Source organism: Vidua macroura, chromosome 27 (assembly GCF_024509145.1).
Source record: "Vidua macroura isolate BioBank_ID:100142 chromosome 27, ASM2450914v1, whole genome shotgun sequence".
Taxonomy (NCBI): domain Eukaryota; kingdom Metazoa; phylum Chordata; class Aves; order Passeriformes; family Viduidae; genus Vidua; species Vidua macroura.
In genome coordinates, this window is record NC_071597.1 from 2,883,122 (window position 1) to 2,896,960 (window position 13,839).

General features: G+C 68.4%; 1 protein-coding gene across 1 annotated transcript; it reads right to left on the reverse strand.

Moving 5' to 3' along the window:
* Window positions 1–1,479: 1,479 nt before the first annotated feature.
* On the reverse strand, window positions 1,480–12,214 carry TBKBP1 (TBK1 binding protein 1). The gene is made up of 11 exons (XM_053999979.1): window positions 12,032–12,214; window positions 10,596–10,856; window positions 9,139–9,363; window positions 8,941–9,063; window positions 8,749–8,853; window positions 8,230–8,371; window positions 7,988–8,148; window positions 7,692–7,741; window positions 4,163–4,281; window positions 2,834–3,576; window positions 1,480–2,595 (listed from the first exon to the last, which is right to left on the reverse strand). Exons 3-11 carry the CDS (start codon window positions 9,358–9,360, stop codon window positions 2,467–2,469), a joined length of 1,794 nt encoding a protein of 597 aa, XP_053855954.1. The 5' UTR covers window positions 9,361–9,363; window positions 10,596–10,856; window positions 12,032–12,214; the 3' UTR covers window positions 1,480–2,466.
* Window positions 12,215–13,839: the final 1,625 nt, after the last annotated feature.

The window sequence follows — 13,839 nt, forward strand, 5'->3', positions numbered from 1 at the left end:
CCCACTTCCCTCCGCAGTGGGCAGTGGAACGCGGCGGGGTGGGAAAGGGAAACTGAGGCAGCCGTGGGAGCCGCTCCCACTCGCAGTGGAGGGGGCTCAAAGTCTCCCCACGGGGCCGGGCGGTCCCCACGGGTGACAGAGGGGGTGCTGCGCCCCCACTCTGCTGGCGGGAGGCGACAAAACGCCCAGCGTGGCACCGAGCGACGGCCACCGAGCCCCGTGGCCACCACGAGCAGGGACAGCCCCCAGGCCGCGGCTTTGGGGTGCTGGGAGCCCCCAGACTGAGGCGAGCATGGCGGGGACGCTGCTGCAACGGGTGACAGCTCCTGAAGGGACGGAGGTTTTGGGGGGCCCGGGGGGGGTCCCCGGGGTGCCGGCGGGAGCCCGGCAGGTCCTGAGTCAGCGGCAGCCGCCCCCGGGGGGAAGCGGTGCCGGGAGGGTGCCGGGATGAGTAACGGCAGCCGCCGTTTGGCATTTATCACGTGATTTCAGAAAAAAAGAGAGAAAAAACCGGGGGAAAAGGCGGGCGGCGAGAGAAGGTGGGGGCCGGGCACCCCCTGACCGCAGGCAGGCCCCGCTGCGCCTCCATCCCAGCGCGTCCCAGTCCGAACTGGGGGACAGCCCGGGCACGGCCCCGTCACACCCTGGGCGCAGCTCAGGCGTCGTCCCCGCGCGGGCGCCTTTGGGGACCCGTCCCTGCAGCATCACCTCCCCGGGGGGGGTCACCGTGTCCCCCCCTCGGCTCTGCCCCCTCCTCCGGCCCCCTGGAGCTGCCGGTGCCCAGCCCGGGGGGCGGATGGTGGGAAGGGGCTGCTCTTCCTGCCCCGTGCCCGGGCAGACGCGGAGATGAGAGGCGATAAGGCTGCGGCACCGCGCCTTATCTCCTTCGCACCATCGCCCCCCGGCACTGGGAGCCGCCCTCGCACCCTGCTCGGGGCCGGGCCGGGCTCGGCGGGCCGGGCCGGGACCCTCCCGCAGCCCCCCGGGGCTCCCCGGCCCGAGAGCGGAGCTCAGCCCGTGCCTGGCCGGGCTCTGCCGGGGGCTGCCCCCGCCCGGGGGTCCCGCAGCGCTGGCCCGGACCCCCCAGACCACAGGAGGGACAAAAACACAGAGGAGGGAGGGACAGAGCTCCCCCTGCCCAGACCCTTCCCCAGGAAAACCGGGAGAATCCCCCCCCCTCCATCGCCCCCCCGGGTCCGGCCGTGTCCCTTCTGTCCCCACGAGCCCGGTGAGTTCTGTTTGGCCTCCGCTTGTCCCGCTTTGGGTCACTCACCTGCCCAAACAGCCCCAAAGGGGCCGGGTGCTGTCACCCCCAGGGCCACGCCGGCGACACAAGCTGGCTCTGTCGAGCCCCAGACTCGCTCCCGACCCCAACCCCATCCCCGGGGGGGCACCTCCAGCCGGACCCCCCCTCTCCTTCCACAGGAACCCCAAGAGAGGAGACGCCTCCACCCCCTCCGAGGCATTTCGGGCGCTGGAAAGGTTTTATTGGAGTCGGTGGCGTCGCAGCGAGGGTGGGCCCCTCGTCCCGGGGGTCCCGGCGTGGGGCGGGGGGGGGGCCACGCCCGGCCGAGCCCCCGGCGTGGGGCGGGGGTGTGCGCTGTGACACGGGGGGGACATGCAGCGCGGAGCGGCTCGGTGAGGGGGGGACAGTGCTGCAGACCCCCCCTCTCCCGGCGGCTTTGAGGTAGATCGAACGTGGGGGGACGGGGGTGACAGGGCGGGGGGGGGGGCTCAGGGTGAGCAGCCGCCTGCAGCCCCCGGCCGAAGCAGGGGGAGGGGGCTGGGGATTTGGGGGGGGGCTGCTGGGGGGGCTGCGCTGTCCCCACGCCGTGCGGGCGGGGGGCAGGGGGAGCCCCGGAGCCCAGTGCAATGCTGGGGGGGTGTGGGGGGGTCCATGCTGCTCCTCCGGGTTCGTTTCTCAGCAGCATCGTTGTGGGGAGGGGGGGAAATTTGGGGGGTAGGGGGTGCTTTTAATGTAAAAGAGAGGAAAGATGCTTGAACCAGCGGGACAAGGCAAAGGGGACCGAGAACGAGCAGCTGCCCCCCACTCCCAGCCCCGACCCCACCTCTGACCCCACGGGCCGGGGAAGGGGCGGCCCCCTCCCCTCACCTGCTTCCTGGGGGCCGGATCCGGGACCCGGCCCCTCGGATCCTCCCTGAGATCGAGCAGCGACACTCGAGGGGACAGAGGACAGCCAGGGGCACAGACGGGTCCCCTCCGGCCACCACCCGGCACGGCGTGATCCCGGTACCCCGGCCGGAGCATCCAAACCTGGCGCGGGGGGCGAGGCGGGCGGGGCTGAGCCCCCTCCGAGCGGGCTGGGGGCTCCGGGGGGCTCTGGGGTGAGGGCTGGGGGGGGCTCAGTCTTTCCGTAGCTACTGAAGACTTGGAGGTATTTCGGGAGCCGGGCGCCCCCGGTGTGTTTCCATGCAGCATCCAAAGGTGGGGAAGGGGGGCAAGGCTCAGATCTTGCTGTTCTCCAGGTGCGAGTCGATGTGTTTGACCAGGGCATCGTCCGGGTACCCGATGGGGAAGGCCAGCTGGCACAGCGGGCAGCTCCGCACCTCCGAGTCCACCGTCTCCAGCAGCAGCTGCGGGGGGGCACAGGGCGGTGAGACCCCCCCGCGCTGGCCAAATCCCCTCTGTCATCCCTCCCCCAGAACCTCCCCGCTGCCCCCCAGCCAGCCGGGAGGCCGGGTGACAAAGGGGGAAACTGAGGCACGCCACCTCGCTGCGGGGCGCCGCCGCGCTGGAGGGGTTCCCTCGATGCTCCCCACAGCTAAACCCACCCCAAAACCCCGCGGGGAGGTCGGGGGGCGTCCTCCTTACGTTGATGGAAGGCCAGGACTGGGCGTGCTCGGCCCGGGCGTAGGCGGCCGCCGTCCGGTGCACGGCGTCGGCGTCGGGCACGGGGAAACCGGCGCAGAAGGAGGCGCAGCGGATGGCCCCGGCCTCGGGGCTGGGCGGGCTGGGCAGCGCCCACTCCTCTTCGTCCGACGACTGCTTCTCGAAGCGGACGTGCTCCTCGAAGGGCTCGTGGGCGCTCAGCGGGGCCCCCGCGCCCCCCAGGTAAACCTCGCCGTAGGGCCGGTGCTTGGGGAGCGTGGAGGCCTCGGGCTGCAGCCAGAGCGAGCGGCTCTGCTGGTACAGGGCCACGTTGGTCACCTCCGAGTAGCTGCGGCGGCCCTGGAAGCCGGCCTTGATGTGGCGGCTCGAGGGTTTGGCGTAGCCCAGCTCCATCCTCTCGCCGGGCAGGCGGTGCGGGGACGCCGAGGTTGGCGACGGGCAGGGCGGCGGCGGCGGCGCTGGCGAGCGGCGCTGCTGGGCCGGCGACTGGCTGGGGGGTGGCACCGGGGAGCGGCGCTGCTGGGCCGGCGACTGGCAAGGGCCGGGGGCTGGCGAGCGGCGCTGCTGGGCCGGAGATTGGCTGGGGGGTCCCGGCGAGCGGCGTTGGAGGGCGGGAGATTGGCACTGGGAGCGTCCCGGAGGAACGGGCGAGGGGCACTGCGGGGCGGGCGAGCGGCGCTGCTGAGCCGGGGAGTGGCACTGGGACAGCGGGGAGTGGCGCTGGCCTGGCGTGGGACAAGGGGGACACACGGGAAATGCTCCGCGTTAGCTCGGCGGCGTGGAAAATGTGGAAAGTGTGGGAAATGTGGGAAATGTGGAAATTGTGCCTTGGCATCCAGAGGCATCTCCCACCAACTGTGGGGACCCCACGGGAGATTCCGTGGGGGATGCAGCCAGGGATGGATGGTCCCAGGAATGGATATTTTGGGATGGGATGGTCCCAGGGATGGATATTTTGGGATGGATACTTGTGGTATTTACAGTCTCTGTTCAGAGATACCCAAAATGTTCATACCCAAAATGTTCAGACCATCAGATAGTCCCGGGTATGGATATTTTAGGCTGGGATGGTCCCAGGTATGGATGTTCTTGGAATGGGACATTCCCAGGTGTGGATGATACCTGGATACTCCCAGGTATGGATATTTTGGGATGGGACACCCTTGGTGTGGGACGCTCCCAGGGCTGGACACCTCTGGGGACCGATACCCGCCGGAGCTCACTCCCACCCATTGGACGAGCTCACCCACCCCCTTTTCCCGGTGTTCGTGCCCCCCAGCCCCACTCAGCAGCCCCCAGGGCCCCTCTCACCCCCGTTGAGGCTCTTCTCCTGCAGCAGCGCCCGCAGGATCTGGCTCTGCAGGGAGCTGAGGTTCCGCAGGCGGCACAGCTCCTCCGTCAGCTCCGTGTAGGCCAGCGCCAGGTTCACCCTGCGGAGCAAAGCACGCCCGGGATCCATGGGATTCAGCAGGCAGAAACCCTTCAGCAGGGATTAAATCCTATTAAATCCCTCAGGAGGGGTTAAATCCTTCAGCGGGGGTTAAGTCCTCCAGTGGGGGTGAAATCCTTTAGTAGGGCTTGACCTCCCCCCCTGGAATTTCGGTTGTTTTGGTTTTTGTTTTGGTTTTGGTTTGGTTTTTTAAGAAATACAGCTAAAAAAGGGTTTTAGTGCTGCCACGTGGATGGTGCTTCCAGCATTCCTCCAGGGAATTCCTAAGGAATTCATGACCCAGGGAGAACAAAAAGCCACCTCAGGGTGTCTGAAGTTCCCTCTGTCCACCCCGGCCGACACCACCAGATCCAGAGAACAATTCCCAAAGGGGCCGCAGTGGCTCTGCGGGTGACACAGCCCCGCTGTCCCCCCCAGAACCAACTCAAAACCAACCCAAATTCATTTTTTTAACTCCAAAGGGAAAAGCTGCGGCCGCGGACGGCGCTCCGGGAGCAGCCAGGACGGGGCGGGTGCTGCTCCCCCGCCAGCTCCCGGCGCTTGGAAGCGCTGCCAAAATCATCAATTCTGCCCCAAGTTGGTGTCGCTTTCCGAGCCGGGATTCTCGGCGGGGACGCGAAGGGAGAAAGGAGCCGCGGGGCCGGAGCTCGGCGCGTCCCGGCGCTGTCCCGCTGAGCCGTTGTGACACCGCGGGGACCCGGAGCCGCCGCTCGTAACCGCAGCTGACAGCGCCGGGCCCGGCCGAGCCCCCCGGGGCAGAGCGGCCGAGAGAGAGGTGGGGAAGCAGGAGGAGAAGGGGAGAGTGAGGAAAGGAATGAGGGAAAGGAGGGGAAAGGGTGGAGGGGGAAAGGAGGAGGAGAATAGAGAGGGAAAAAAAAAAAAAAAAGAAAAGAAAATAGGTGAAGAAGAAAAGGAAAAGGAGGGGAAAGGAAAAGAATGAAAAGGAGGAAAAGAAGGAAAAGAGAGGAGGAGGAAAAGGGAAAGAAGGAAAAGGAGGAAAAGAAGGAAAAGGAGGAAAAGAGAGGAGGAGGAAAAGGGAAAGAAGGAAAAGGAGGAAAAGAAGGAAAAGAAGGAAAAGAAGGAAAAGAAGGAAAAGAAGGAAAAGAAAAACAAAAACCGCAGGGGACACGCACAGGATGTCACCTTTGTGTCCCCCAGACCCATTTTTGCTGCAGAGCTGGAGGAGCCAGGGGTGGGGACATGCCCGACATTGGCACCCATGGGTGCAAGAGTCATTAAAACCCACACAATCCCCCCAAAAACGCGGGGCGAGGAAGTGGGAGGGGTGGTCTGACCCCCCCGAATCCCCACCTTGCTCTTTCCAGGGCTTTCCTCAAGATTTGACTCCTGTTTTTTCCCGGGAGGGAGCGCAAGAGAGAACAACCGCGAGCTTAGAAAGCCAAAAAAAAAGTCGAAACCTCAGAAAAGAAACCAAAAAAAAGGAAGATCGGGACGCGGGGGGACCCCCGCCCCAAGCACAGCGCGACAGAAGCACCAGAAAATCACCCGGAGATGGAAAACGCCGATAAGGCGCTTTTCACACCCAAAAAACCAGTGGCGGAGAGAAGCAGGTGACAAAAAGGAGCTGAATCGACAAGAAAAGAGCGCGGAGGGAAAAGCTGTGCCCGGAGAGGGGGTGAGGACCCAGCCCTGCCTCAGTTTCCCCATGCCAGCGTGGTGAATTTCGGCTTAAAAATTAAAGATTTTGGTGATGGGGGAATGTTAATGGAAACGTTTGGGAGTTTTAATTTCCGTGGATGTTGTGGGAAGGGGGTGAGAGGGGTGGAGGGGGCGATCTGGGGGTGAGCTCGGGTGACGGAATTTTATGGAAATCGAGGGAATTAAGGAGGGGAAGGGAGAGGCGGGAGCCCCCCCGGGAGGGATCCAGCCCCCCCTGGATCCCCTCGCTCTGATCTGCGCCAGGACGACAGGAAACATCCAACACCTCGGGAGCAGGAGGGGATCCAGCCCCCAAAACAACAGCCCAGCACCTTCCCGGGCCCGCGTGTCACCTCTGATCTGTCCACAGCTCGGCCCCGCTGTCACCGCCCGGGGTGGGGACAGCGGGGAGCGAGGCCAGCGCCGGGACAACGCCCCCGACTCGGTGCCACCGGGAGACCTTCGGGGTTTGGGGGGTTCCGGGGACACCGTCACCACCTCGGTGCCACTGCTGGGGGTTTGGGGGGGGGTCTGGGGACACTGTCACCACCTCGGTGCCACTCGGGGCCGCTCTCTCGGCAGCCGCGAGCCGTCAGTGCCCTCTGGAGGCAGCGCCGAGCCCACACCGGGCACCGGGACAACGCAGGGACACCGGGAACCGGGAACCGGGCACCGGGACAATGCACGGCACCCAGCACCGGGTACCGGGACAACGCACGGACACCGGGAACCGGAAACCGGGCACCGGGACAATGCACGGCACCCAGCACCGGGCACCGGGACAACGCACGGACACCGGGAACCGGAAACCGGGCACCGGGACAATGCACGGCACCCAGCACCGGGCACCGGGACAACGCACGGACACCGGGAACCGGAAACCGGGCACCGGGACAATGCACGACACCCAGCACCGGGCACCGGGACAACGCACGGACACCGGGAACCGGAAACCGGGCACCGGGACAATGCACGGCACCCAGCACCGGGCACCGGGACAACGCACGGACACCGGGAACCGGAAACCGGGCACCGGGACAATGCACGGCACCCAGCACTGGGTACCGGGACAACGTACGGACACCGGGCACCGGGCACCGGGAACCGGACACCGGGACAATGCACGGCACCCATCACCCAGCACCGGGTACCAGGCACCGGGAGAATGCACGGACACCGGGAACCGGGCACCGGAAACGGGAACTGGGCACCGGACACTGGGACAATGCACGGCAGCCAGCACCAAGCACGGGGTACCAGGCACCGGGACAACGCACGGACACCGGGAACCGGGCACCGGAAACTGGGCACCAGACACCAGGACAATACACGGCACCGGAAACCGGGCTCCGGGACAACGCATGGACACTGGGCACCGGAAACCGGGAACTGGGCACCGGACACTGGGACAATGCACGGCAGCCAGCACCGGGCACCGGGAGAACGCACAGCCACGGGGCAGCGGATGCTGGGAAGGGGGCACCGGGCACCAGGACAACACTCGGCACCGGGCACCCCGTGCCCGCAGCCCCGCTCAGCCCCAGCACAGTTGGTGATTTTGGGGTGCGGGATTCCCCCCACTGCAACACTTCCATGTGGGGAACCCCCCGGGACCCCGTCCAGAGGTGTGGGGTGACCGCCGTGCCCCACAGCCGGTCCCGTGTGTCCCCACCCCGCCCTGCCAGCGCGGGGCTCCCCCAGCCCTCGGCCCTGTCCCCTCCCAGCACTTACTGGTCGTCGCCCACCTTCTTCACCCAGGCCATGTCCCGCTCCGACTGCTCCTGGGGACAGCAGAGCCCCGCTCAGCACCAGGACCCCCGCCCTGGGCATGGGGGGGGTCCCGTGGGGTCAGACCCTGCCCCACACCTGCTCCCAAACACCCCTCGACACCCAAACCGCACCCAGCAGGAATGAGGGGGTCCTGTGGGATCAGACCCTGCCCCATTCCTGCTCCCAAACACCCCTCGGCACCCAAACCGCACCCACCCAGGACGGGGGTGGTCCCCAGGGCCGGCCCAGCCCCGCACCTGCTCCCGGGTGTCCTGCAGGTGCTTCAGCTCCGCCTGCAGCCTCTCGCACTCGGCCTTGAGGTGCTCCTCGCGGTGCTGGGCGCGCTGGTTCTCCTGCCGCGCCGCCTCCAGCTCAGCCTCCAGCCCGCGGCTCTGCCAGCCCCCGGCGCGCTCCAGCACTGCGGGCACCGCTCGGCTCAGCCCCCGGCACCGCCGCGGGGTCCCGGGGGGCGCGGCGGGGCGGGGAGGGGGCGGCTCACCGTGGCTCAGGCCGGGGTTGGGGTGCAGGGCGATGAAAGGCACGTCCTGAGCGCCCAGCCCGGGGAAGGCGCCGCCGTCGCGCTGCCGCAGCTGCTGCTCCAAGCTCCGGATGCGGCTCAGGTGCGTCTCCACCAGCGCCCGCTGCACGGGGAGGGGACGGGGCTGAGCCTCGGCCACGCTGCGCCCCCTCCCCAGGGCTCATGCTACACCCCAGCCCGGCACACGTGGATTTTGGGGTGGCTTTTTTGGAGTGGGATCGATCTGGTGACAGTGGCAGAGCAGGAGTGGCTCCCTGGCTGGGAAAGGGGAGCCAGGGATGCCCGACCGGCACGGGGACACCGGGACACTCGGCACGGCGGGAGCGGGAAGACGGATAAATCTGAGCATCCCTAAAACCCCAACGTGGCCAAAACGCCACAGCCCCCCTGCATCCCCAAGGACAGGGACACCACGGGCCCGGGTGCTGTCGTGGAGAGGGGACAGGGGCCCCGCTGTCCCCGCCGGTGGCTGTCACCCACCATCTCTCCCAGCTCCGTCTCCAGGTCCGCCTTCTCCACGCACAGCTTCTCGTACGCCTGGATCATCTCCTCCAGCTGCTCCTCCCGCTCTTTGCTCTTCTGCAGCTGCCAGGCGAAGGTGGAGGGGATTTGGGGGTGGGTGGATGGCTCAGGGACCCCTAAAGGACCCCCAAACCCCCTGTCCCCGCTCACCTCGTGCTGGAACTGGTTGAGCTGCTGCTGCAGCGACGCCTTCTCGCTCTTGAGCAGCGAGTTCTCCTTGGCCTCGTAGAGGGAGAAGATGTGCTCCTCGCCGAACTCACCGATCAGGGGGTACTGCGGCCGCGGGGCAGGCAGTCAGCGGGGTCCCTCCGAACCCACGGCCCCCCCAAGCTCCCCCTGACCCCTCACCTTGACCTCGTACATCTTGAGGCGGCGCTTGAGCGTGGAGTTCTCCCTCTCCAGCCCCGTGAGCCGGTTCTTGATGTCGTCGTAGGCGGTGATGAGGGCGAAGTGCGAGGCCGAGCACATCTCGCCCGACAGGTCGGTGTTGGGGCTGTCCAGCCAGTCCTCGTCCGGCCCCAGCGCCTCCTGCGTCAGGATGCTGATGTCGTCCTCGAACATGGAGTCCATGTCCTGCCTGCAGGGACACACCGGTGACACCAGGCCAGGGGTGGGCCCGGCCAGGGCAGCGCTCGGGCTGTGGGGACACTGGGGAGGTGGTGACCCACCCAGCCCAGGTGGGTCACAGCGGGGTCTGCGGGAGCTCAGCCCGTCCCAGTGGCACCGAGTGACAGTCCCAGGAGCTGCCACTCCACGCCATCCCCTGGGGTGACAAGGGGACACTGGCCACGCCATCCCCTCCGTCCCCACCGGGGAAAGAGGGCACAGAGGTCCTCGCACCCCCCAGCCTCCACCAGCACGAGGGTGGGAGCAGAGAGCACCCCTGGCAGAGCCCCCCGGGGGGGACGCGGTGACTTTCCTCGCGTCCCCCCCGGGGAACGAGCACCAGAAATAGCGGCCGGTGCCGGCGCTCCCGCCCCGCGCCGCACGCGAGCTGCTTCCCGGCCTCCCACGCCTCGCGCAGCCTGCCCTAAATACCGGCGCTGCCGCTCACCCCCCGGGAGCCACCTGGCTCCCGGCACTGTCCCCAACCCCTCCCGGGGGACCCCACCCCACCCGCCGCAGCGCTGACCCCCGCACGGGGCTCGGTGCGGCCGAGGCTCCCGAAGCCGCCGCCTCCGGTGGCTCCCGGGATGTTTCCCGGCGGGAGAAGCGCCTCGAGGCAGCGCTGCCCGCCCTGGCGCTGTCCCCTGTCCCCGGCGGGGACCCCGCGGGCAGCGGGGCGGCTTGGCAGACATCCGGGAGCCGCCGCCGCACAAATAATTCATGGCACAAAGCTGGCAGAGGGAGGAGAGAGCTGCAGGGTGATGGGAGAGGGGGGGGACAGCGCGGCCCCCCCGAGCCGCTGGTGGAGCCTGGGGACAGCCCGGCCCCGCTGGCACCCCCAGGCCGGGGGTCCCGTGGGACACGGAGGATAAATCATGGACCGGGGGTCTTAAATCCACCCCCGGGGTGGCGACAGAGGGGACACACCTCTGCTCGGGCGGGCAGGGCACTGCCATCACCCGCCTGGGGAAACTGAGGCACCCCCAAAGCCAAGATGAGACTCCCCAAGCTCTGCTGACCCCCCCAAATGAAGATCCCCGGAGCCCTGGGGGGGGCTCAGGCCCTACCAGCAGAGGTACCGAGGTGACAGGACCCTCTTTGTCCCCAACACTCAGGGCCCGGAGGCAGCTGTGTGTCCCCAGCCCGGCCCAGAGCTCCCTGGATTGCCGTGCCTCAGTTTCCCCAGCCCGCTGGGACACCTGCCTTGCAGCGGGCCCCAGGCGTGGGGCGAAGCGGCGCGGGCTGGGCAGGGCTGCGGCGCGGGCTCAGGCGTGTCACAGGCGTGTCACAGGCGTGTCACCGGCGTGTCACGGGGCTGGCACAGGCGTGTCTCAGGAGCGGGACGTCCGGACATCGGCCACGAGAGGATCGGCGGGAGCCGGAGCCGCTCTCATCGGGTTCCAGGCGGGGTCCCCGCGCTCCCTCCGCGCTCCCGGCCCCTCCTCGAGGCCTGCAAATGCCTGGGGAAAAAAACCAAAAATGGGGCTTGGAAAAAAGCAGAAATGGGGCTTGGAAAAAAGCAGAAATGGGGCTTGGAAAAAAGCGAAAATGGGGCTGCAGCTCCCCGGGACTGGGACACTGCGGGAGGGCTCGGCCGGCTCAGGGCTCCGGTGGGAACGGGGACGGAACTGGGAACAGGAATGGGGATGGGAACGGGGATGGGAACGGGGATGGGGATGGGAATGGGGACTGGATGTGCCGGCTGTGGGTGCTGCCGGGCCGCTGGCACCCGGCTGGGTTAGGGACAGGGCTTGGCCCCCCCAAAAAACCTTTTGGGGGTCGGGAGGATGCACTCAGTAGGACACGGCCTAACACAGCCCCCCCTGCCCCGGCCCTCGGTGGCCGCGGCCGGGACGAGCCCCCTCCTCATTGCTGGGACCCCCCCCGGGCGCTGTCCCGGTTCTGCGGGGCTGGGGGGGCCGCGGGAAGGGGCTGGGGGCACCGCCGTGGCCACGAGCGAGGGCAGCGGGCATGGAACGGGGGGAGAACCGGGGGACAACCGGGGGAGAACCGGGGGACAACCGGCGGGGGAAGGGGGACGGGGCGAGCGCGTCCCTGACTTGGGGAGCCAGGCCCGGTGCGCGGGTGAGCGCGGACGGGGGTCGCAATCGGGTGAGCGGGGGGGGTCCGGCCTGCGGCGGCCCCGGAGCCTCCGGGAAACCGTCCCCGAACGCCCCCGGCCCGGCCCGGTGCCGCACCGCGCCGGGGGTCGCCGGGCGGGGGACGGGGACGGAAACGCAGGAGGGGTCTGGGGCGGAGCCGGGACGGGATGAGGATGAGGATGGAGCCGGGGATGGGGATGAGGATGGAGCCGGGGATGGGGACGGAAGCGGGATGGAACCGGGGTGGAGATGAGCGCGGAACCGGGGATGGGGATGAGGGTGGGGATGAAGACGCGAATCCAGCCGGGGATGGAGATGGGGATGAGGATGGGGGTGAGGATGAGGATGGGGACGAGGATGGAGCCGCGGATGAGGATGAAGCGGGGATGCTGAAGGCGGCGGGGGGAGATGGGGCTGGGCCCGGGGATGGGGTCGCGCTGTGGCGGGGGAGGACAGGCCCGGTGGGGCGGGGGCAGCCCGCTCCGCCGCCCCGGCCCCCTCCCGCTGTCCCCCGGCCCAGGCCCCGCACTCACCGGCGCTGCTGCTGCGCTGCGGCGGCGCCCGCCGGGCTGCGGCTCCGTCCCCGCCCCGCCGGGTCCCGCTGCCGCTGCCGCTCCCGTTCCCGGTCCCCGCCGCAGCCCCGGCCCCGCCGCCGTTTCTTCCGCTCCGGAGACACCGACAAACCACGTGGGCACCGGGCGGCCGCCAGCCCCTCCCCCGCCACGCGCCGGGGCCGCCCCCGGGGCTGTGACCCCCCCCCCCCCCCCCCCGGGGCACGGCCGGTCCCGGGGATGCTCCGGGGGCGACACCCGCGCTGGGGCCCGGACCCTGACACCCCTGCCGTGGCCTGCCCCGAGAGGGGCACCACCGACCCCCGGCCCCCCCCCCGTGCCCAGCGGACCCCCCCACGGGCGGTGGCGGGGCCGGGGGGCTTCTCCCTCCATCCCCGGGGGGCTCCGGCATCGCGGAGCCGCAGCCCCGGCGCGGTGGGGGCTGGGCTCCCCCCCTGCCCCCGCCCCCCCAATCCCCCCCCTCCCCCCTCCCCGAACATTTTATTCCCCGAATTGTTCTGGGAGCCGCTTCCATTACGGAATTACATCTTTTCCCTGTGTGCGCAGGGTTATTAATAGCTGCTCTCCTTTCGCCGCGGCTGCCGGGGGCTCCGGGGGACAAAAACCCCCCCGGAGGGGGGGGCACCGCCAGCCTGGTGCCCGAGGACAGAGCCTGGAATGGCACAGGCAGACCCACGGCACGGCTGGATCCAGACCCCTGCAGCCCCCCGGGGGGGTCACTGCCAGCCTGGTGCCCACAGAACCCCAGGACAGACCCCGAATGACCCATGGCATGGACAGACCCCCCCAAGTGGGGGCCACTGCCATCCCAGTGCCCACAGAGCTCCAGGACAGACCGGGAATGGCACAGATGGACCCACGGCATGGACAGACCCCTGCAGACCCCCCGGGGGGGTCGCTGCCATCCCAGTGCCCGAGGACAGAGCCTGGAATGCCCCACGGCACGGACAGACCCACCCTTGGACACATCCACGGCTCTGAGCGACCCCGGTGGCACAAGATTCCCGCCAGGGCCTCATCCCACCCCAGCAGAGCCGCCAGGAATGGGAAGCAGAACCCCAGGGATGGGGCCCAGACGGGATCTGCGGGACCCCGACATTCCAAACATCCCTGCCAAGGCCTCTGGGGGAACTTCGGGGGAAGAGCAGCTCCAGGGATGGGCACTGAGGGGGATCCGGCCCCAAAGCCGAGCTGGGAGATGTCAGCACGGAGAAATCCTGGTCCTGACCATGGCTCTGTCACGATGGGGGAAAAGGAACCGCTGAAAAATCCAGCTCGGGATTTTGGCTCCCACCAGGAGACTCAGAAGGAGCAAAGCTCCAAACTGGGAGCACCAAATTCCCAATCCAGATTCCCCTGGATATCCTGGAGAGGCTGGAGGGGATGCAGCACCCTGAGCTGGGAGCACGGACAGACCCCTGGCACTGGGGGGCACCACCCAGGGATGCCGAGATTCCAGGAGAATCCCATGGGAGCTGAAAACGCCCCACGAGGCCGGGAATATTTTGGGAGGCCAATGCCATGGGGGGCACCGATGGAATTTCCACCAGGGAATCGCGCGGGGCCTAGGGAAGGCGAAGAGCTCCTGGAATGTCACCTCAGGGTGGGACAGCAGCGGGGAAGGGCGGGCGGGACCCGCAGGGACCCGCGGGGAGCCGCAGGGACGGGATCTGCCGCAAACAGGGCCCCGGCGACAAAATCCCGAGCGGCCGCTCCCGGCTCCTGCCGAGGATTCGCTGCGAGGCGCTTTGAAGTGCAAATGAAGGATT

Coding starts and splice junctions, on each gene's coding strand:
- TBKBP1 (XM_053999979.1), bottom strand. CDS start 9,360: ATGGACTCCATGTTCGAGGACGACATCAGCATCCTGACGCAGGAGGCG. Junction 8,372..8,748: donor AGACGGAGCTGGGAGAGATG/GTGGGTGACAGC, acceptor CTCCCCGTGCAG/CGGGCGCTGGTGGAGACGCA. Junction 4,282..7,691: donor AAGAAGGTGGGCGACGACCA/GTAAGTGCTGGG, acceptor TTTGCTCCGCAG/GGTGAACCTGGCGCTGGCCT.